The following is a 25,190-nucleotide window of genomic DNA, read 5'->3' as shown; positions in this document are numbered from 1 at the left end:
ATGATGTTGCAACTTCCTCTTGGATTTATCTCGGCTTCACTAGGAAGATAATTAGCTTGAGAATTCTTACCTTCACCCAACTGAGCGATTCTTATTTCAACATTCCTAACATGAGAAGATAGGCCCGTAATTCCCGCATTCATTACGTCATTCTTATTAGTCATGCCTTCGAATTTAAAGCTAAGATTTTTGACGTTTTGGGAGTTGTGCCTCTCCCGTTCCAGTAGTAGTTTTTGATTCACCATAAGTTGTTGATGACTTTCCATTATAAGATGTTGATTCTCCATAATCTGCTGCATATTAAAGAATTCGCCATGATTTTGATTTTGGTGGGCGTTTTCTTTACCATCAATAAAGGCGCACATAAACTTGTTGTCTCGAGATGTCGGAGCTGGATTAGCAATGACTTGTGGAGGTGCATTAGAGGGCTTGCGTGTTGCATCTTCTTCTTGGTGACGAATATTGTCCCCATGGAGACCTTGATCAGCTTTGAATCTCTTTTCTTGCCGCATTAGATGATCTTTCCCCTCCTTCATCATGGTTTTGAGCTCGACAACATCTTTGGATTCAGAACTTGTAGACATTGAGGTTGTGTTGTGGTCATGGTAATTGTTGATATTACTTGAGGCAAAATTCCCAATTAAAATGTGTGCCGCTTGTATCGTCTTGGTAGAAAAGTACCCATTACTTGCCGCATCTAAAGCCAATCTGTATCGATCTTGAATTCCATTGTAGAAAATACTCATCATACACCCTTGGGTAAATCCATGGTGAGGACAATCTCTTTCATAGCTTGTAAATCATTCCCAAAAATCAGAGAACGACTCTGTGGATCCTTGTTAAAATCCAAGAATTGCTTTCCTTATATGGTCTGACCGAGACTTAGGGTAAAAGCGATTAACAAAGGCTGTTTTGCACTCCTCCCAAGTGGTCATTGACGCCGGAGCTACAGACTTCAGCCACTCACTAGCTTTTTCTCCAAGAGAAAATGAGAAAAGCTTACATCTTGTGTAGTCTTAAATTTTTTCACTCGAGTTGATGATGCCACATATTTCTTCAAAATTATCAATATGGTTCATTGGGTGCTCCGTAGAAGTACCAAGGTACTGATTTTGCTGAACCAAAAACAATGGCTTGAAGGCTTATCTCGACATCTTGTCCTTGTGGTTTCATCGGTTGAATGGCAAATCGGTTTTGAAAGTGTTGGTAAGGGGTGTCGAAATCTGTGATCCTTCGAGTTGACGGATCATCAAGCTCCCCTGGAGCTCGGTTTTGGTCCTCCATTCGAGCTAGGCTCGAGAGTACCTAAAATAAAAAATAAAAATATCAAAGTCAAATTGAAAATAAAACGTCTTAGACTGATATCCTAGTCCTAAACTCGTAAGTAAATTAAATAGTCCCCGGCAACGGTGCCAAAAACTTGATGTGTGTCAGGTTTTAACCTAGAATAACACAACGAAAAAGCTGCAAGTGCATAGCAAATCGATTGTAGTATTTAAGGTATCGATCCCACAAAGACTAGTAAGTTAGGGGATGAGTTTTATGAAGAAGAAATATGGCTAAGACAAAATAAAAGGGGGGTTTGTTGTGGGTTTTCCTACGAACCAAAATAGAAAGCAAATAAGAAATTAAGAAATGTAAATAGCAATAGAAGAAGTGTTGGGTAATAGGGAATTCTCAGGGTATCATGGATCGAATCATAATAATTGTTTGGGCAAAAATAATCGATTCGTTTAAAGACTACGGAAACAAGAAACAGATGTTAAATAGTTGTTTTTATTGATCAAAGTCTCGAGCTCAAATACAAGAATTTAAGGCACAGCTAATCAATCTATAAACCCTAGCCGCGTTCTAGAGTTGAGTTGTGTGTCTTGTGTTTTAGGTCTCTTGCTTTGTTTTCCCCCCTTTCTCTCATGGAGGCCGCTCTCCTTATATAGAGACTCCTTTGCCCTAATCCCTTAGGATTTGTCTTGGGCTTGCCGACTCTATCTATGATAGGGGTCGGTCACGGGACTCTTGGCCCATTATTAATGTCGGTCGTTAGACTCTTGGTCCCTTAACAGATCTAGTCGCGTGACTTTCGGTTCATTGACGAAGTTAGTCGCGAGATTCTCGGTCACGTGGCAGAGTCAGTCACGAGACTCTTGGTCGCTTGACAGAGTCAGTCACGAGATTCTCGGTTCCTTGAAATAATTAGGAAGATTTTCCTTTTATAAGATAAACTCTTATTTATGTTGATTTTATTAAGCAAAATATGCGCTGACTAAATAAATTATATTTATTTATTTATGATGATAAAATTATGCCCAACAGTTAGCCCCCCACTCTCTATTTTCTTAGTAAGAATTTAGAGAGTAGTTAAAAACAATGGTATTATTTTTCCAGCCAACAAAATCTCAAAGTGATGTACCTTTTGAAATGATCTGTAATGGCTTGTGACGTCACCATAGCAGCTTTATCGAATAGTGACTCCGTAGAGACAATGTTGAGTCCTTAACGCGTCCTGACTGGGATCATTTTTGTACTTGACTCTATGTGCCATGACCATTTTGTAGGTTATGACATTCTTGTCAGTCATAAGACTTGCTCGTGGCATTGATCTTGTATATGATAACATTCTCTTACCGTACGATAATCTCCACATGTGAGGATGTATGTGACAGACAATTTCTTATCTTGTGCGTGAGACACAACTTAGGTCTCGCATTCGTGACATGATATGTCTCGTGACATGATTTATATCTCAGGCTCAAGACATTATTTATGTCCTTTGATCATGACGTTACACGTGTCTCCTCTTCATTGCATTGTTACATTTTGTGCCTAGCACAAGGGTATACGTCGAGCTCTCTTGGTGCGATTTGCCCACTACATTACAATTTTCATCGTACAAACATGAAATGATACTCATTTGTTGACACATCTACTGCTTCGTGCCATGTCAAATGATTGTTTTGTGTTCACGACGTTATTCATGTCACGTGCCTCCGACACCATTCATGTCACATGTTCATGACACTACTCATGTTAAAAGCTAATGGCGTGAGTTTCATGCTCTCAACATCTTGTCATCATGATTATGCTCATGACGCGATTTCTATCGTGTGCTCAGGGAATTAGTCACGTCATGTTCTTCTAACAGCATTTATGTCGTGCATTCTCGACATCGCTCATGTCTTGCACTCGTGACAGTTAAGTGTTCTATAATTGTCATGTGCTCGCTTCTTTAATAACAATGTTCATGACATTGTCAATGTTTTGTGCTCATGACACGATTCGCTTTGTATGCTCATGACATCGCCTATATCAAGCGTCATTACATGCTCAAGATATAGTTCATGTCGCATGCCTCTGCTACCATTTGTGTCACGTGTGACTGCCGCTATTCATGCCGCGTGTTCATAACATCGTCCATCTCATGCGCTCATGGCGTGAGTCTTGTGCTCACGACAGTCACATGGTTGCTTATGACACAAGTGATCGTCTTGTGCGCGTGACAACCTGGTGTTTCATAACTATCACGTACATAGCTCTTTAATAATAATGTTCATGACATCGTTTGTATCTTTTGCTCGTGACAGTCAGGAACATAACTGTCACTTGCTCACTTCCTTAATAACAATGTTCATAACATCATTTGAGTGCTTGTGCTCATGACAGTCAGGTGTTCCACAACTGTCACGTGCTCACTTTCTTAATTACAATGTTCATGATATCGTTTATGCCTTGTGCTCGTAGCACTGTTCACATGCTCATGGCATTACATACGTCATGTGGTATTGACATTACTGATTTGTTCGCAACATTATCTTCGTGTACGTGACAAAGATCCATGTCTCGTGTCTATGACACACACATGCTACTTTTTCAATGTTCATGACATATTGTCTAATTTGTGTGCTTATGGCACAGTTAGATCTCGTGCTCGTGATACGTCCAAGTCTCGTGCTCGTGACACGTTCAAGTCTCGTGCTCGTGACACGTTCAAGACTCGTGCTTGTGACACATTTTATGTGATAGTAACATACTCAAAACAAGACTTGCTTTGTAGAATGAAAAACCATTTTTATTGAAAACGTTGTCCATAACATGAGACGTGTAGTGTTAATCCTCGGAAAAATGCAAAAACACCAAAAATAAATAATTAAAAACCAAGAAACCATGGTAATAAAAGTAGTATTCCTTCAAATGCAGGGCATTCCAACTATTGGGCTGATTTTTCCCTTCATTGCTTTGCAACTTACAGGCTCCTGACCAACGAACTTCAGTGACCTTGTAAGGACCTCCAAGGTGGGATCGAGTTTCCCAGCTCCTTGTTCCCTTGTATTTTGAAAAGTACGTCGCAAGACCCAGTCTCCTCTTGGAATGTCCGCGTCCTACCTTTTTTGTTGTAGCTTCTAGCTGCTTCCTGTTGATAACACCCATTTTTGATTTTCGCTGCTTCTCGTTTCTCGTCTAGTGGATCGAGATCAAGACTCATCAACTCTACGTTTTTCTGCAAGTTAGGGTGCTCGGTTCGTGCCGTAGTCACGTCTACTTCACATGGCATTACTGTTTCCATCCCATACACTAGAGAAAACGGTTTTTTGTATGTCGATGACTTAGTGATGGTGCGATAAGCCCACAACATGCCTGGAAGCTCTTCTACCAACTTTCCTTTAGACTTTTCAGACGTTTCTTCAATAGTTTCACAATTGTTTTGTTTGAAGATTCAAAGCAGCTGGCGTATGATCGAAGGAAGTCGATAAGCCTCTTTTGTATGTCGGCTGCTAGTTTTGAACTCATGTTCACCCGCTTGTCAGGATCGTCTTCGAGTAATGGCATCTCATCCAACTGTTCCACCTCTGGTTCTCCCTATGAAGTACCAGCGGTAGCCTTTGTAATTGCTATAACTGTTGACCCTTACCTTTTAAGGTAGTTTGATAGCATGAATGTGAAATTTCTTGTTCTCCTACTATCTCTTTCACTCCCCATGGGGTGGGAAATCTGATAGTCTCGTGTAGAGTCGATGGAATAGCTCCCATGTCGTGAATCCAAGGGCGTCCCATAATAGCATTATAAGCCGAAGCACAATCTACTACTAAAAATTTAGTGTGTTTGTTAACTCCCTCTGCATACACTGGAAGCGTCACTTTGCCAATACTCTGCTTGCCCTCACTGCTGAACCCAACTAATGGAATAGATTTTCGTGCCAGTCCTCCTTCGTCGAGACCCAACTCCTTATATGCTTGCATATAAAGGATGTTAGTTGAGCTTCCATTGTCGATTAATATCCTCTTCATCAAACAGTTAGCCATTGTTAGTTGTATGACCAAAGCATCTTGATGCAGGTTTGGTACACTGCTCTCATCAGTCGTAAAAGTTATGGTGTATGACGGCGTATCGCCTTTCGAAGCGTGTCCTCTGCTTTGAGAGTTCTTGACAGCTCTAGTGTTTCATTTTGCAGATGAGTGATTTATCCCACTTATCTCTGATCCTCCAGAGATAACATTGATGACTCGATCATGTTTTGGAGGCGAAACTGGGGCGTTCGCAATTGCTATTTGCTTGTTGCTCTCGCCATCCATGCGATTGTGGGTTTTATCTGACAAGTATTCCCTCAAGTGACCTTTTTTAAGCAGCTCATTCACTTCCATCTTCAATGAGATGCAATCTTCTGTTTTGTGGTCGTGATCGTTGTGGAACTCACACCACTTTGAGGTGTCACGCCTATTGTCAAGTGCTTTCATTTTTGGAGGCCATCTCACGGTTTCCCCCATCTCTTTTAATACACCGACTCAATGTGTTAGCCTCGCTCAATGTTCGATGCGTGTTCCTTCTTTCACTTATGGTGTTTTCGTCACGAGGTCTTTGGTAAGGCTTATCATCCCTACTTGTTCTTTCGTTTCTCACTACACGGGAATCAGATCGTGGTGAACGTCGCTGGCGATAAGCCGAGTCGTCCTTCCACTTTATCTGCGCCCACACACGTGAGAGCACGTCTTCCATTGTTTTGCATTGGTACTTTGTAAGTTCCTTGTACAAATCACCGTCAGGAAGCAATCCTCTTTTAAATGCGGAGATGGCAGTTGACGTGTTGCAACTGGGGATCGATACTTTTTCCTTGTTGAAGCGTCCCACATAGGCACGCAACGACTCGTCTCTTTTTTGTCGTACCTCGTAAAGGTCATCCGCTGTCTTCTCCAGGTTCCTGCTGCTTGCAAATTTCTCAACGAAGAGATCTGTCAATGATGCAAACGAGTTGGTCGAGCTGTTTAGCAGGTTGATCGAGCTGCACCTGTTAGGCTTGAGCCAAAACCCTTGCACATAGTATCTTCCCTGCACTCTTTTTGGATGGCCATCGTGAACATTCGTTGTTTGTATTGTGCTATGTGGTCATCCGGGTCGGATGTTCCATCATACATCTTCATTGTTGGTAACATGAATTTTCTCGTCATCTCAGTGAGTGCAATTTCATCAGAAAAAGGTGTATCGGCATACGAGTGCAAGTTGCTTTTTCGGATCGGTGGAGCCCCTCCTGACAATCGTTCGATCATGGCTTCTACTGCACCCAAATGTTTTGTAAGCATAGCTTCCAAGTAAGCGGCTTCGGCTGACATGGTGTGTGGTTCATGTTCGACTCCTGTAACGTGCAGCGCGTTAACGATTCGTTGTTGATCCGTGTTTTCTTCTCGAACAAGGTTCTCGCGGGTTTGACGTATGCTAGGGTTTTCTCCATTATTCTCCTCCCGTGGAGTCTCTAGTCGTCCGTCTTCAGTCGCGGTCGTCGTTCGAGTAGCTGCAGGAGTTGTATTGAGATCTTGCATCCGACTGACGTGCACGCCACGAAGTCTTGAGGTTGCTTCAGTAAAATTTCTTCATGCTGTCACCAGTGAGGCGTTCTCCTCACGTAGCCCGGCGTTATCAGCCTTGATCTGCGTCAGCTTCTGCACCGTCTCGTTCATCATGGCAGTCAGGGCTTTCAGCTGAGCGGCGACAGTCGCTTCGACATTGGTCATGTCACTTCCGTTTCCCGTCATCTCACGTAGATTACTCTAGCCCCTCCTTCTAGCGCCAACTGTTTGGGCAAAAATAATCGATTCGTTTAAAGACTACGGAAACAAGAAACAGATGTTGAATAGTTGTTAACTGTTTAGGCAAAAAAAATCGATTCGTTTAAAGACTACGGAAACAAGAAACAGATGTTGAATAGTTGTTTTTATTGATCAAAGTCTCGAGCTCAAATACAAGAATTCAAGACACAGCGAATCAATCTATAAACCCTAACCGCATTATAGAGTTGAGTCATGTGTCTTGTGTTTTAGGTCTCTTGCTTTGTTTTTCCCCTGTCTCTCGTGGAGGCTGCTCTCCTTATATAGAGACTCCTTTTCCCTAATCCCTTAGGATTTGTCTTGGCCTTGCCGACTCTATCTATGATAGGGTCGGTCACGGGACTCTTGGCCCATTATTAAACTCGGTTGTTAGACTCTTGGTCCCTTAACAGATCTAGTCGCGTGACTTTCGGTCCAGTGACGAAGTTAGCCAAGAGATTCTTGGTCTCATGACAAAGTCAGTCACGAGATTCTTGGTCGCTTGACAGAATCAGTCACGAGATTCTCGGTTCCTTAAACTACTCAGGAAGATTTTCCTTTTATAAGATAAACTCTTATTTATGCTGATTTTATCCAGCAAAATATGCGATGACTAAATAAATTATATTTATTTATTTATGATGATAAAATTATGCCCAACACTAGTAAACTAAACAGGGTATTTTCGATTATTAACGTTCAAGAACTCAAATTTGGACTAAGCAACTGCCTATTCCCATAGAACCTAATCACTATGTCTAGACAACCTAGATTACTCTATTTTCGCAGGTAAATAGGAGCTAAACACACATAAATAATCCAAGTTTGATAAGTTCACAAACAAAACTTCATAACTCAACTTTCGGTTGGTTATGACGCTTTGCTCATCTAAATTACTTTAGGCGATTTAAATCTATCCTAAAAGCAGTAGCTAGGGCGTCAATTAAGCAGTAAGCAACAAACATTTATTTAGATGGAGAACAATAAACGAACAGACCCAAATCTAAATCACCCAAGTCAACAATCCATGAATCCCCTTTTGAAAACCCTTAAACCCAACAAGAGAACTACTCAGACATACTCATGCAAATCAAAGTTATATGAATAAGATATTGCATAAAAGATTAAAAGTATAAGAAAAGGGTTTAGAAATCTTCTCTGGAATACAAAGTAGATGATTCTTCTTCCTTAAACAAGTAGAGAACACTAACGAAAGAATTTAGAAAGAGTAGAAAGAGAGATGGTGACTTCAAAGATGAACGACGATGGCTTCCAAAAAGAGCTGAAATAGAACGAGCTTTGACGGCTGTGTAGGGGTCTCTGGTCGTCTCTAGGGCTGCTGCTGGAGGCGTGGATGGATGTAAAATGAAGCACACACTGGTTTTGTCTTGGATTAGGGTTTGTAAGGGTAGAAACGTTTTCTCTTCTTAAGTGCAGGACAAGGGACGACGAAAGAGGCTTCTGGACCGTGGAGGAGGCTTGGACTGGGCCGTGGTGATTGTCGCTGGTCTGGCCTTCAATAAAAGCCCATCGGCTGAATGGTTCTCTTCACGTTGGTTTATAACACTTCTCGATAAATCGGGCATATCTTCCGGATGAATGAATGGATTGACTTTATTCCCCTTCGAGGAGAAATATGACTATTCCAACTTTCCATAGACACCAAGAACGTCAAAATGTGAGTTTGGGAAGGTCTTCAAAAGTGGCTCATACTGTAAAGCTTTGAATCTGTCCTGAAACGTATTTTCCTTGTCTTTTGGTCCAATTTGCTATAAAACCTGTAAAACATTCTTGAAACCTGAAATACTTGATAAAAGACCTTTTCTACCTGAAATCTCATCAAACTCTTCCTAAATGCAAATGAAAACTATAGCTAAAATGGGTAAAATAATGATGTTATCAACCGGTTAAGCCATCCCGATTCATTAGTGATGCGAAAGAATAATCAGAAATTTCTGAAAATATTCATTAGAGAACCTAAAGAGTTTTCCTAGTGATTTCTTATGTGTGCTGCTTTAAAAATCAAGCCGATTATATGGCTTTCACCGACCCCATGAATTTGGATGGTGTCAATTTTCTGGTACATATACAAAGAGATATTGTGGAATGATCATTCACCATATATTCGAGTTTGCAAGAGTATTTGGTTAATTGACAATGACTCTATATGTCAATAAGTTTGCATCGGGCCTATGAATTATCATGAGTATTCCTATTATAATTGGTTTGGGTCAGAAACCAGACATATTCCATCTAAATATGTTATAAATGTTGAGTTGCTCCACCATAGTGATATAAGATGGAATTTGAAAGAATTTCGGAAATATGTTTGATACGAATAGCTTTGGAAGATTGAATATCTTGAGAATTTGAGTCTCGAGATGCAGAGACTGTTGTTTCAGTGAGTCAGTCTTTCCAACATGGGGGGGGGAGAAAATAAACAGCTAAAAAATATATTGGAAGAAATTTTCTTGATCCTCGTACTAAGAAATGTTCGCTAGAAATTGAAAAGATAATTTACTGGCAAAGTTTGCAAATATGCTAAAAGCATGCAAGAGCCATTTTCTGACCTTGAGTGAAAAGTCACATATACCAGCTGTGCTCCAATTATTGTCCTAGAAGGATAAGATCAGCTAGTAAGTCTAAAGATCACATGGAGTGTGATAGACTTATGGTTCCAAATATAAGCATCCTCGGTAAAGAAAAGGAGTATAAATTAATATGGCACCGAGGAAGCAAAGAGTTATGGAAAATCTCTTGAAAAGATCGATGTAGACATGAGTAAGAAAGAGATTCAGGTTGTGACAACCTATCATGCGGACTCCACTAGCCCCCGTTAGCTGCCCCAACGGACCGTTCGTGGACCCTGCTAGCCGCCCAAACAGACCCCAAGCTGGCCCTGCAGGGCATCGATCCTAACCCCTCACCGTTGAAATGGAACTAATCATCCAAATCCACCAGTAGGTTATTGGTGCACCAATCGTTCCTCGAACCCTGGTCCCCACCCTTTAACAACCTTCCCACAGGACAAGCTGTCACCAATTGAGCTGTCACGAGTGGGGTCCACGGGACGGGTTGTCACAATGAGCGACCCGCAGCGTGACAGATTGTATGTTTTCTTGTACAAAATAATAGTCTAAGGCAACATGTTTCATCTTGGTATGGAAGATAGGATTGGCACAGAGATAAGTGGCTCCCATATTGTCACAGTAGATAACCGGAGGTGTTGGTAAGTTGATGCCCATTTCCGTTACTAAGGAATAAATCCATTGCAATTCTGAGGCCATGTTCATGACAGCTCAATATTCTGCTTTCGTTGACAAACGGGACACACTTCCCTGTTTCTTTGAAGACCATGATATTGGACTGCCACCAAAATAAACAATATAAGCATTGTTGGAAACATAGTTTGCTCGATCCCGACCCTAATTTACAATGGAAAAGGCATGTAGAGTCAAAGGATCATCACTGCGGATGAAAATACCAAGTGACCTTGTGCTAGTGAGATAACGTAACACAGGCTTAGCAGCCTACCAATGCACATTAGTAGGTTTGTGTATAAACTGAGATAACCGATTGACCGGAAAAGCAATATCTAGTCTTGTAAAGGCCAAATATTGGAGGCTACCTATCACCATTTGATACTCTGTAGGATCATCAAGGGGAGTACCAGAGAAAACCGTGAGGGTCGGTGCCTGAGACATAGGAGTGGACACCGTTTAGCATCAAGCATGTTTATCTTGGCGAGAAGATCAGTGTAGCTTCAATACCCAAGAAGTAACTTAAAGGACCAAGATCATTAAGAGAGAAATGTTGAGCTAGTGAAGCATGAAAAGCGTGAACTAATGGTGGAGCTCCTGCAATGATAATATCATCCACATAAACAAGTACATAGATGTACTCAAGACCATGTTTATAGATGAAGAGCAAGTTATCTGTCAGAGAAGTTTTGTATCCCGATTGAAGAAGGAATTGACGAAGTTCTTGATACCATGCACGAGGAGCTTGTTTAAGTTCGTGCAATGCCTTCCGCAGTCGCCACACGTGATGAGGTCTATCACGATCAATGAAACCCAGAGGCTGAGAAACATATACTTCATCTTGAAGAGTGCCTTGGAGGAATGCGTTATTAATGTCCACTTTGTGTATTGCGCATTTGCGTTTCACGGTAACTTCAAGCACAAGGCGAATGGTGGTTGATTTGATGACAAAACTGAAAGTATCCTTATAATCAAGACTGTATTGGTGGTTGTATGCCCGAGCAACTAAACGAGCCTTGTACATGTCAATAGAATCATCAGGTTTTAATTTCAGTGTAAAAATTCACTTACACAAAATAACATTATGGGCATTTGTTGAGGGCTCCAAATCCGATGTATGTTCACAAATTTTAGCATTGATCTCCTCCGCCATTGCATTTTGCCAATTTGGATCTTTCATTGTATGTGCCACAGTCGTTGGAATCACTAGTGGATGTGTGGCCGTAAGAGTGAATTTGGTTTTTGAATTGATGATATTGTTTGGATCGGGTTCGCATCTGATGTTGATTTTGTGGTGAAGGTGGAGAAGGAGTGGGTATGGACGACGAGGTTTCCGACGAAGAAAGAGGATTAGATGTTGAAGATGATGAGGTTTGGTCCGGTGTTTGTCGAGAAAAGGAAGGAGATAATGGATTTGACATTTGTCTTGTGGTTTGATAAGGCTGATTGTTATGTGATAGTGGGCTTGTTGGTAAGTGGGCAGAGGAATCCATATCCTGAACCTGTTTGGTTTGAATTTTGTGGTCGATATCCATGGAAGCAGAGAACGTAGATTGTGGCATGGTCAGAGTAGGCGATGAGGACGGGATGACCGGCCATGGAGCCAATGGCGGAGCCAACGACGATGTAGCTGGAGATGGTGACTGATGATCTAGACACGGGGGAGAGGAGGAATGAGCTGGTGGCGATGGTAAGGCTGGTAACGGCAACACCGAATCCAATTTGGCAACGGTATAGGTGCAGGTGGTTGTGTTACCGGTGACGCGTTCACTGTTGAGGTAACTGCAAATGGAAAACTCGTCTCAACAACGTGAATGTGACACAGTATAGATACGACCACTCAAAACATCCAAATACATATATGCACTAGGTGTTGAACGAGACTCCAACTTGTTGCTACGATAAGGACAAAGCCATGACTAACACACACAACCAAACACCATAAGCTTTAGATAATTAGGCGACGTCTTAAACAGTTTGGGATAAGGCATTTCACCACTTAAGACGATCGTCGGGAGTCGATTGATTAAGTATACCGCAACAACAAACGCATAAGGCCAATAACATTTTGGGACAAAGGCATGATTGAGTAATGCAAAGCCTGTTTTGATGATTTTTGCTAATATTTGGGACATATAAGATATCTTTAAGTGCAAGAGATCGAGATGGTGTAGGGAGTAAGGTGGAACTCGTATGAATGATTTTGAGACCTGAACAATCGGCAAAGGTAACTTCTTTACCCCCACATATGGTTGGTGAAGCACTAAGTTGGCAAGATCATAGGCTAAGTGATGGTTAGCACCACTATCCATAATCCAGTTGGCTAGACTATATGGAGTAACTATGGCCACATGCACGCGGGGTTGCCACGGTGTAATGGAAATCGATGGATAACTGCGAGTTGAAGGATGAAAGTTGCACCCCGATATCTACAACCGAGAACATCGTCTTGTGCTGTGCCCAAACACACCACACAACTGACAACAACCTTGGTAGCCACGACCTGAAAACCCACATTAGAAAGTTTGTTAATGTCTATGTGTGTTGGAGTGATGCTGAGAGCGAGGATTAGCCCTGGGCGTTCGGATTTTCGGTTCGGATCGGATCGGATTTTTTGGATTTTGGATTTTTACAGAGAAACCAAAACCGATCCAAATCAGTTTTTTCGGTTTCGAATTATTTGCCCAAGACTAACGAGGATTATGAGATGACCTGTAGGAAATAGCACACGAACGAAAATTAGAAAGAAAAAAAAACTAAATTGAAATAATGTAACAAAATTGTAAAGAAAAAACACACGAACGAAAGAAAAACTAAATTGAAATAATGTAACAAAATTGGAAAGAAAAAACACACGAACGAAAATAACAACAAGATGAGAAAGCGATATGATATTAAAAGTTAGAAACAAAAATAGTGTCACTGTGCCTGATAAAACAAAACATCAACTTCCCTCCAAACGCTATTTCTTGACTTGTCAAAGACCAAATATATAATATTTTTTGTTGTTTATTATAGTCAAACGTATATAATAATTTTTAACAAACGTATATAATAATTATTTTTTCTGCATTTAACACTAGTAACTCACAAAAATAGTTTTCAGATAGAAAAATTAAGTTTTAAAAAACATTTTAAATGGGCTATGTGAGTTATTTCATGTCGACCACTCTAGACTAAATATTCTTTGACGGCTATGGTCTCGCCGGTCACATTTGGCTTATCTCTTCGTGTATCACGTCATTTTCTAAAAATAATTTCCTTATTTGTATAGTTTTAGAATTACATGGTTAGACCTAATTATGGCTATGAATGGTCGTAAGTTTTTGATTTTTTTCAGTTTAGTGTTAGTTTTTTTATTTAAAAAAAAAAAAAAAAAAAAAAAAAAAAAAAAAAAAAAAAAACTAGAAACGGAAGAAAAAATATCAATATGTAAAAGACTAAAAGTCAATATGTAACATAGACTATAGATTTGTTTTAATTGATTAAAACTATCAAAATAGGTTTTTTATTATTAGATTATAAAATAAATTTTTAGAAAATCTAAAACCAAAAACAACTTCAAAATCCACCACCATTGGAAGTCTATATATACTTTAGTTTGCAAACTTTATTTAAAAATCTTAGTAGTCATATAACTATTTTACATATTTCATTATCTCAATGATTATTTAACATATATATACTCCTACATTCCTATACGTAGTTTCTTTATCCGCAAAATTTTAGAATTACATTTTTTCAATAATCAAGAAGTGATCCGCACTTTAACCACCTGATTAATTTCCCTAAAATAAATGAGTGTAACTGTTCCTTCAGCGAATTTTTAAAACGTGACACTATTTCGACTGACTATAGCCTAGAAATTCTATAATTACATATTCAGACCTTTTTCATGCATTTCCTTCCGCAAGAATAGTGAGGTTTAGAAAAATGGGGTTGTAACCAAAATTCCATTCTTAATCTTATTCTTCAACTTGCAAACTTTATTTATGATTTAAAATTAACATATGTCACAATACCCTGAGTTAAAACTTTGTCAAGTGCCAAGTATAAGTATACGATATAATAATATTGTATTCATAAGGAATATTACTATAATAATAGAGACGTCCATGGATTATCGCTTCTCTCAGCACAAGCCAAACCATCAAACAAGAGAAGAAGAGTGAGAAGAAGAAAGAAGAGATACATCATGACTACTACTGCAGAATGGATCATGATTGGAGGAGATGGTCCTGAGAGTTACAGCCAACACTCTTCGTATCAGGTTTGAATACATATATTTTGCAAGCCGTGCCTACTTGAGAAAAGTAAGAAACGTTCGCCTAGAGCCTAATTATATTTTATGTAAAACTGTAGACACATTTAAACCACTCTCCCGTAAGCAAACTTTCATTAACAGTAAGTTTTCTAAAAAAAAAGTTTTAGTATACTCATTCTTTCGTTTTCTTTTTTTATCACATGACCTTTTTTTTTCCTGCCAAATCTTTATCATCTATGTTTTTTTAGGGAGATACTCAAAAATATCACCAAAATAAGTTTTTTTTGAAATGTAGCACAATATCTCTAAAATTCCAAAAATAGCACTATATTTCAAAATTTATCTTTTAAAATTAAATTTAAAATTCAAAATACTAAACTCTAACTCTCAAAACTATAACCTAAATATGAAATTGAGAACCCAAACCTAAAAAAAAATTATAAAAATTAATTTTAAATATTTTAATATATTAAATAATGCTATTTTGGAAGTTTATAGAATGTGTGCTATAATTGTCCATAAAACTTATTTTAGTGTTATTTTAGGGTATTACTTTTTTTTTTATGTGTATTTGACAACTTTACAAATACACAATAACTATGTTAGAGACCATACATATCATATGTTATTGACTTTCTAGAAAACTTTTGTCTACTAGTAACAAAATAATATAAAAAATAATGGTTTTCACCATTTATTTTAAAATTAGTTAACATATAGTTTTATTAAATTAACTGGAAAATTTTTGAATAATTTTTTCTTATAAATATGTGTTCAATTTTAACAAAATAAAAATAAAAATATGTGTTCAATTTGCCTATGGCCTCCAAAACTCTAGGCACGGCTCTTACATTCTTTGTTAGCTAGTTTCTGAATTTTCAAGATGTATGTATTTAACCGTCTCCTCTATATACAGAGAGCGTTGTTGGAAGCAGCAAAGGACAAGATGACCGATGCGATCTTAGCCAACGTCAGCCTTGATTTGATATCGAACCGGTTCAGTGTAGCAGACTTTGGTTGTGTGAGTGGACCTAACACTTTTGTCGCAGTCCAGAATATAATAGATGCGGTAGAAGAAAAGTACCGTAGAGAAACCGGACAAAATCCGGTGGATAACATCGAGTTCCAGGTCTTGTTCAACGATTTCAACACTCTCTTCAAGACACTTCCTCCGGGGAGAAGATACTATAGCGCCGGGGTTCCTGGTTCCTTCTTCGACCGTGTTCTCCCTAAGGAGAGTTTCCACTTCGGACATTAGTCACGCATTCCATTTCACCTCCAAGATCCCTTTGGGGATCATGGACCGTGACTCTCCGTTGTGGAACAAAGACATGCAGTGCACCGGGTTTAACCAAGCAGTCAAGAAAGCATATCTTGATCAGTACTCTATCGATATCAAGAATCTATTGGATGCTAGAGCTGAAGAGCTCGTGCCCGGGGGACTGATGTTGCTTTTAGGATCGGGTCTAAGAGACGGAGTTAAGAAGTCCGAGACCCGTAATGGAATAGTAGTGGATTTTATCGGAGAATCTCTTAGTGATCTTGCTAAACAGGTACAAATATAATTTCATCTTCAAAGTATTACCTACTATCTACAATCACACAAGTACTTAACTTACGTATCTTTTTTTTTTTTTTAATTTGTTTTTGGTTTTAAAAAGGGTGTCACCGAGGAAGAAAAGGTGGATACTTTCAGAACCTCAAATTACTTTGCAGAACAAGGCGAGATAAGGCAAATCATTGAGGAGAATGGGAAGTTCACAATCGAGGCTTTTGAGGATATCATTCACTCTAAAAGTGAGTTTCCGCTAGACCCTAAGATATTGGCCGTCTCCGTAAAAGCCTTCTATGGTGTATTCGTTGCAGCACATTTTGGAACCAAAGTCATGAGGAAAGCCTTTGAGCTTGTTGAGATCAAGGCGCGCGAACATATTTCTCGTCTCGAGAATGCCAAACCTGGAATGCAATACCTCATCGTGCTTCGCAAGAACTAATCTATGATCCAAATATATTAATGTACTAATGTGTTTTACGCCATCGTTGCTTCATCTTGTTTCCTCGATATCATGGTACTTTGTCATCTTTTTCTTATAGCTGTTTTGTCTTTGCATCTCTGTATTCTCCCCTATCCTATAAATTATTAAAACTTCACTTTGTGCTTATAAATAATACGAGGGTGCTGTTCGTTCCGTGATCTAGACGCAATATCCAGATACTGCGTATCTGGACGCATCATCCAGATACTGTTCATTTGTGTTTTTGGTTCAATTCATCCAGAAATTGTATTTAGAATAAACTATGTTTGTTTTGTAATCTGGTATAGATATATGGTAACAATACATGAAAATGACCAAAATATCAATTATAAGTTATGTTTTAGTGATTTTGGTTATGTTTTTTGTTAAATAATTTTTATATTAAATTTAATAAACATCTAATAAATAATTAAAACTGAAATCATCTTTTATAATTTAAAAATACACTATAAAAAATATTTTGGTTATATCAATTAACATTAAACATGTATTTTCTAAAATAACACAAAACATATTTTTTTTTCTAAAATAACACCAAAAACAACTTTTATAACTTTCAATTGGATCCATCAATTAGTTTTGAACAAAATAAGTGTTCACTTCTCTCAATGTATGATCCTCCTCCTTAAGACAAGAGTGCCATGGTTCCCTTGTATGATCCTCCTCCTTGATACAATAGTGTCATGGTTCCCCTGTATCCAAGTTCCCATCAAAACAAAGCCAAAAAAACTGTACAGAAAGAGAAGCCGAGAGACTTGACCAAACAAAGCCGCAAAAACCATCAATGAGCCAAATCAACATATGGCTACTATTATGAATGCAAATCTCAAAACCAAACAAGAATCACAACCAAAACAAAAACAAAATCATTGAAACGAGTGTCGTACCAGTATTTTGTGAACCTGCTGTGATGCTAATACGGAAGTTGACGTCCTCTTCCTATCTTTTCAGTTATAACATCACGAAGAGTCTCACCAATTGGAATATATGGAGTATGTTCAATGTTATCTTCTTCTTCATTTTCTACAGCTTGGTCACCATGATTCTCATAATCATCTACCCCCTCCCAATAAGCAAAATCATGGTCTTCATAGTGTGAATCACGAATAAAGTTGTGAAGTGTCATAGTTGCTGTCACAATCTTTATCCACTTTTTAACCTCATACTTAGGATGTTTCCTATCTAAAATCCTCCACTTTGCTTTCCAAACACCAAATGTTCTCTCTATCATAGAACGCAAACTAGAATGTCTACGGTTAAACAGCTCTCTAGTGCTAATAGGTGGTCCTCCCCTTGCAAACAGATCAAGATGATACCTAGCTCAACGATGAGGCCCTAGATAACCGGTTCTAGTTGGGTAACCTGAGTCTACTAGGTAATACTTGCCATTTGGTGGATGAGGGAAGGAAGGTTCATGAGTAGCACAATGTGTTAACACCTTGGTGTCATGTGCTCTACCAGGAACTCCAACATAAGCAAATATAAATCGCATGCTGAAGTTACATATCGCTAGAACATTTATTGTTGCAACTGATTTTCTACCTCTATATGCTTCTGCACTATTATATGGAGGGCGAACAGATATATGAGTTCCATCCAAAGCACCAATGCAGTTTTCAAAAAAAGGCCAATACCTACCATCTTTTACTAGTTTAGGACTAGGTTTTGTAAACTCACCTCTGGATGGCTTCACTATATATGCTGCAAGCTTCAAAAGAAAACCTAAAACATCATCTAACTTTCTTTTTACTGTATCTAAATAATGATGATAGCGTCAGCTATGACCCAGACTGTTACATCTTGTGCCTCCATTTCAATAAACATCGCTACACTCTCTTCCAGATAGACATGGCATGATTCTTCAAGTTTATATTTCTGTGATAGCACCTGACATAAACTCAGAAACGTACCTTGATTCATACGGAGGATATCAAAACACTGTTTCTCAGACTCATACATAAATCGTTGCACCCGACGCCAACCTCCACCTCGATATGTCCTTTGCATCTCTCTATTAGTATTAACTCCATAAACTTCTTGAATTGCAGAATACATACGTTCTTCTTCCTCTAATATCAAGTCCATGTCATCATCCTCAAATGATGGTCTAAATGTATCATGCAATAAAAAACAAAAGAAACCAGATTGTCATTCAATGAAAATTGATGCAGGATAATACAAACTGATTGTTGTGAATGAAAACGAAACGAAGCTGCAAGCAATGGATTCGAACAATGGTCGAGCTTCTACAATGGAGTCGAGGTCTTGTGGTTGGAGAATGAAACAGAGCTCCTACAATGGAGTCGAGCTTCGAGAGAGAATTTAGGGTTCGAGAGAGAATTTTAGAATTTAGGAGAATTAAAATTAGGGGTATTTTGGTCATTTGTAAAGATTGGATGAGTTTACTGTAGCCAAACTCTAAAAAAGTTCTCATCCAGAAATTCAAATTTTTTTGGATGAGTTTTTAAAACGTATCCATATATTGCATCCAGTTCATTTTTATATTTTCACTAAACAAACAATAACATGTATCTGCATCTAGATATTGCATCTAACACAGCAAACGAACATCACCTAGATCCTCTGCGCAAATACAGAGTTTATTTATTTTAGTTTGGCCGATACAGAGTTTGAATTTAAAATTTCACGTTTCAGTTCCTAATTTCCTATCCTCTGCGCAAATTAAAAAATTTCCAACTTTAACACTTATTTCGTATGAAAAAATCAACGACACACCATTTTTTATTTTCTTATCAAACGTAGATTTCTTTCAATCTTTACCGTTTACATTTACAATCTACACTAAAAGATTTTTTTTCAACAACTTTATTTGATTATTTTAGATCAGCCAATACGAAGAAACATCACTTACAAATAAACTAAGAAACAGTTCGGTGCGTTACGTGCCAAACTATCCGCTTTGGTATTACATTGACCAGAAACTAAAATTAAAGAAAATTCAAGAAAACTTCTCTTGTAATTTTGTATCTCTTCTAGGTAGGTTGAGAAGGTTGGCCACTCGGCTGGTAATGACACCATCTTCACCAAATTTAAACAGTCGGTTACGAAAACCACATCTCTTGTTCCACCATACACTTCATCGCCCACACTAGTGCTTCTACTTCTGCGTTTAAAGCCGATAAGCTTCGACAGAGATTTGCAGCCTCATGGTTGGCGAGGGGCCTTCACCTACACTAAAAGTCTAAAAGCATTTTATTAGGTAAATTTGTAAGAATGATAAATTTGACCAATAATTTTTTAATGTTTTTCGTGTACTATTAATTATGTTTGTAATAAAAAGACTAATTTCTTACATTGTTATTAATATTTGGATATAGTTATCTATATGTAATTGGATAAGTGATTTGTAAATCCATATATAATTGTAAAATTATAAAAATCAAAACATATGGATTTTGAAATAACATGTTTCACTTTCAAATTCATTTAGGGGTTGTATTCAACTTGACATGTTAAGTGATTTGTGTAAAATTTATAAATCTTACATTACTCAATCATGGATTTTTTAAAATCTAATAAAATCCATTGTTATTCAACTGATGATTTTAAAATCTACCTTAAAATCGCTTGTTATTCAAAACAGTTTGTGGATTTGAATTTTACGAATTCTGGAGGATTTCAGAGAATTTCTTTAGTTAAAAATAAAGAAATCTAAATCTCATGGTTTAAGGTGAGATTTGAAAGAATTTTATAGTAAATCATATCAATTTCTCTAACATCATCAAAATCATTTAAAACTCATAAAAACTCAAATCACTTGGAATATTAGATTGAATACACCCCCTAAAAACATAAAGTGGATTTTGAAATCCAAAAACATATCACTAAATGAATAACATGAGATTTTCCTTAGTGGATATTAAAAATAGTCTGCACACATCATTCTGGTATGATCACTGGTGTTCCATTGGGAAGGTTGTATGAGGCTATGGGACATCGGGGGTTTATTGCACTTGGTATTCCCTCCTCCGCTGCAGTAGCCTCGGTGCTTGCTACTCATAAAAGGCATCATCATCGGGAGAATCTATTGAACGACATTGAAGCTGAGCTAGATCATCTACGAGCAAGGGTTCTTCTTTAGCTATGGATGTCGCCTTGTGGCATCACTCAAATGGCAAGTCTGTTCACCAGTTCTCCACTTCAGACACCTGGTTGCATATTCGTCAACCTAAGCCTTAGGTACATTGGTTTAAGGTTGTTTGGTTCCCTCGTGATGTTCCTAAAATTTTTTTTATACTTTGGTTAGTCGCAAAGAATCGACTCACAACAGGGGATCATATGGTAATGTGGGACAGAGGTATTGCCACATCTTGTGGTTTTTGCCAAGCACTGTTTGAGACACTAGAGCATCTCCTTATTGGACGCTCTTATTTTTCTTGGATTTGGGCAGTGTTAATATCTCATGTTATTCATTTAATGATTTGTATTTTAAGGCATACTATAGGTAGTTGCTATGCCGAAACCTCTTCCCCCCAAAACCTGATAGTTGTGTCTCCCTTGCTTTACACACCAAAACCGATTTTGATTTGTATTTTGGGGGAAAGAGATTTGGGCGGTGTTAAGATCTCATGTTATCCACTAAGGATGACTTTTAGTATTTTAAAAGTTTCTTCCACATCCAACTACCTTGGTCTGTATTGTCCGTGACTGACCAAAACGAAGCAGACCAGAGTAGCTCTTGTTGCACCCGTTAACCCACAGAGATGTTTTTCAGGAAACAAGCCGTGAAATCAGTTTATAACAATTGACCTTATTGGCCTCCGCTAAAGACCTCAAACCAAGACCACCCTCAGATTTAGGGAGACACACATCCTTCCACGCGACATTACTTTTCTTTACATTTAGCTCCGGTCCATACCAAAGTAATGCTATGCAAATCTTTTCGATCTCGTAAACACACGCACTTGGCAGTCTAAAAGCAGAAATCCAAAAGTTAGTAAGGCTTGAGATCACTGAATTCAGTAACTGCAACCGACCCGCAAACAATAAAAAACGGCTCTGCCAAAAAACTTATCTGGTTTCTAATCTTTTCAGGAAGAGGAAGATAGTCATCAAGAGTCATCCTCTTAGTGAGCAAAGGAACAGTCTATTTTTTAAATCTTGCAAAACAATAAAAAGTTTTCAAATCAAATTTGATTTATTTCTAAAAAAATTTGGAGAATATATAGAGCAAAAGCAACATTGATTTACTTTCTCATTCTTCGATTCTCTTGCAAATTCATCGATTTAGGGATATTCTCGTTCATATGCAAATTCATATTATTTTTATTCTTGTTTTTTTTTTTTGCTTTACCCAAATCATATATAAACTGTTACATTAGTAATCCAAAAGAGGAATCTTTTTTCACTATTGAAAAAAACAATACACAATCAAATAGGTCAAAGACGTTAGCAAAAACAATGAATAGACTGTTCCTTCAAAATGGTGTTAGCATTAGGTGAAGAGTCTTATATTATTCTGAACTACAAATGATTAAGGGTTGCCGCATTATATACCCCAGTACTAATTTCATTCTCAACTTTCCTACACAAACTTTTTGGCTCTCAATAAAACTACATAAACTCATGATTTTATCCTAATTCACACACATCTAATCGATTTTGATAATCACATTTCTTAAACCCGATTTAACCACAAATCCACGTTTTTCCCATTCACGATTAGTTTACCGGGTTAAAAATCATGACCCGACAACTAAACGACGTCGTTCTTCTCATCTTCTCCTTCGTTATACAAAACTGAAATCGACTTAGGGCTCTTGATTCAAAATTGGGGATTTGGAGATTTCTGGGTTTTTTTCGGTTTTGGGGATCTAAATTCGATTTGAGACATTTGACATCATGAGCTACTCATCTGCTTCAAGTTTGGCTCATCAAGTTTCCCCTATTGGTGTTCCGTCGAGATGCTGGTGTGGAGAGGATATCATCACATACACATCGAAGACAAAGGATAATCCATACCGAAGATTCTACAGATGCTCGATTGCGTTGATGGTACATTACTTTTATATCTTTTATATGTTTGCTTTTTTTGCATTGTTGATTATTAAGTTTGGGTATTTGATCTTATTTGATGTTTACTTGCGGAAGAATGAGAACCATTTGTTCAAGTGGGTTGATGAAGCTTTGTTAGACGAAATTAACATGGTTGATGAGAAGTGGAAGAGAGTTTCCGAAGATGTCGATGATTTGAGGAAGCAGATGATGGCTAATATGGAACTGCAAAATGAAATCTTTAAGAAGATTGACGAAGAGATGGTTAAGAAGATTAGTGAGAACATTGAGAGTGAACTCGTGATCATAAAGGATAATGTGGAGGAGTTGGGTCATGTTATGGTTAGATCAGCTTTTAAGACAGCAGGTGTTGCAGCTGTAATTGTTTGTTCACTTGTTTGGATATGGGGAAGAATGTAGACAGCATGTGTTGCATCAAGTTGTTTGTTTTCTGTTTTGCAATGGGGTGTGTAATAACAAATCAGTTGTTATCTGTGTTCATCTCTGTTTTGTAGTGTGTAATGAAAAATGAGAATGTTGTCTAAACCATTTGCTGTCTTAACATCCAATACGATAAAACAGTGGGTTCTAGACATCCAAAAAAACGAGCCAAATAACATCCTAAGCAAACAACATTCAAAATAGACATCCAAAGGAAACAATAACAATGTCATACAAAAGCTAAAAGAGCTGCAACTACAACTAATCCCAATGCTCCCATTGACTGCTTTTACGAGCACCAAAACATTCTTATATCATAAACGATCTCAGCCAACATTTTTACAAAAATAACTGAAAACAAAGATACCTCATCAAGACATAGTTGAATTTTCTTCTTCTTACTCTTACTCTTCTTCTCCTTTGCGAATGTCTTGCATCCAGCTGCATTATGACCTGCTTGCCACATGATTTGCAATGTATTACTCTTCCTTGCCTTCCTAGTTTGAGTATCTTTGGTCCCCCTTTTCCCTTCTTTTTCTTTGGTGATTCAAGTGGACTCTTGATGCGATTGAAGTTCTTCTTCTGCCCTTTCTTTCTCCCAGGTAAAATTGGTTCTGGAGGTGCAGTGATTAAGACATAATCATTGGTCATCCAGTAATTTTGCCCTCTGACTAGGTTAGGCGCTGTTTCATACTGTTCTTTCCATGCTTGAGTTCCAAACATGTTCAACATTCTTATCGATGTCCATGACTGCCACATAGGCATGTTCACATGGAATCCCTGTGACCTGCCATTTGGAGCATGAGCAATCCCACATTTCAGTAGTTAAATTAACAGAGTTAGAATTTCCATCTACCCAAACCTCAAACTGGCCATGTGTTCCATTCGTAACTTCACATCTCTCTGCATCTTCTTCATCCTTTGCCAAAATCTCTGAAACATACTTAGAGATGTTTTTCTCCCATCTGCCAATTTTTTTTCTTTCTCTTACTTATTTGTGCCATCGCTTGTCTTCTTATTGTTTCCAACATAGGAACCAATACTTTGCTATAGCTTTTACAACTGTTGCGTTAAATGACTCAGTGGTATTGTTGTCCACATCCTCACAATAACTGCCCAGCCTAAAAAATGCTCTACACCAAGTCTTTGGTTCCTCCTTCATGACATCTTCATACAAAGACATACTATAAGCTCTCATTTTGGCAAGATTAGTTTGATATTCTGCAAAGCTGTAACTCCAAACTAAGTTCCAAACCATCTTCTTCAATAAGTCTTTATTTGCATGTTTCTTTTTCAAGTTTTCAACTATATGATTTACACAAGGTCTGTGTTCAGCATTTGGCAACACACTTTTAACTGCACTCATCAGTCCCTACAAAAAATATATATTTATTCTAAGTTATAAACAAATCTGATTGAAAATAACTCTCAGCTAACACAAACCGAAAAAAAGATTTACCTTGCATCGATTTGATATAACAACATATTCACTGCCATCTTTGATAGACAGGTTTTCACCCAGGGTATCAATCCCCTATGCAGTTGTAGTACAAAGGGTTATCAATCCAAATGGTTGTGTATTGCTAGCAGGAAGGATATGATCAGAACAATGCAAGTCAAGCCAAGCAATTAGGGTTTTGGTACTAACGATTCCTAAAATAAACAAAGTAAAAGAATATAAACAAGTAAACCACACGACCTAAGCACTCGATGCAAGCAATCGAGTACAGGATCGAGTGGGGTGATCGAGTATGCAAGTGAGATATGAACAGCTCGAGGTATTACTCGATACAGGTTATCGTGTATATGATCGGGTAAGTAGTCGAGTAAGTGAAAGAAATGCAAATAAATAAAATACGAAAGTTCCTAAGGATGGGGATAATCGAATCCTAAGTGTTCTAGACCATTATGGATGCCTTACATGCCTCAAGCAATTATTTCCTAGACAATGAACCTCTAAGACCTTGTCACCACACTTTCGCACTAGCAACAATCAACCTTGAACACATTACCACACTGTCGCACTAGCAATATGAACAAGCAGGCATTAAGAACGATTCATTATTGTCAGTAGACTTAAACTCATCTAATTTTGTTACTCAGA

At 38.1% G+C, this 25,190-nt stretch overlaps 2 protein-coding genes and 2 pseudogenes across 2 annotated transcripts; 2 read left to right on the top strand and 2 right to left on the bottom strand.

The window, feature by feature from the left end:
* Positions 1 to 5,435: 5,435 nt before the first annotated feature.
* Positions 5,436 to 6,806, bottom strand: LOC147925572 (uncharacterized). The gene is made up of 3 exons (XM_087492674.1): positions 6,278 to 6,806; positions 5,874 to 6,221; positions 5,436 to 5,761 (listed from the first exon to the last, which is right to left on the bottom strand). Exons 1-3 carry the CDS (start codon positions 6,804 to 6,806, stop codon positions 5,436 to 5,438), a joined length of 1,203 nt encoding a protein of 400 aa, XP_087348800.1.
* A 7,707-nt stretch (positions 6,807 to 14,513) lies between these two features.
* Positions 14,514 to 16,622, top strand: LOC104750452 (paraxanthine methyltransferase 1-like; annotated as a pseudogene).
* A 921-nt stretch (positions 16,623 to 17,543) lies between these two features.
* On the bottom strand, positions 17,544 to 18,742 carry LOC104753624 (uncharacterized; annotated as a pseudogene).
* A 3,750-nt stretch (positions 18,743 to 22,492) lies between these two features.
* On the top strand, positions 22,493 to 23,065 carry LOC104753623 (uncharacterized protein At4g04775-like). Its single transcript, XM_087490332.1, has 2 exons — positions 22,493 to 22,642; positions 22,733 to 23,065. The coding sequence occupies exons 1-2, from the start codon at positions 22,493 to 22,495 to the stop codon at positions 23,063 to 23,065; spliced, it is 483 nt and encodes a 160-aa protein (XP_087346458.1).
* The last annotated feature ends 2,125 nt before the right edge of the window (positions 23,066 to 25,190 follow it).

The sequence above is a fragment of the Camelina sativa genome, chromosome 16 (assembly GCF_030686135.1).
Source record: "Camelina sativa cultivar CO46 ecotype springtype chromosome 16, ASM3068613v1".
NCBI lineage: Eukaryota > Viridiplantae > Streptophyta > Magnoliopsida > Brassicales > Brassicaceae > Camelina > Camelina sativa.
The sequence above is the reverse complement of the archived record's forward strand: the minus strand, read 5'-3'. Positions and strand labels throughout refer to the sequence as shown.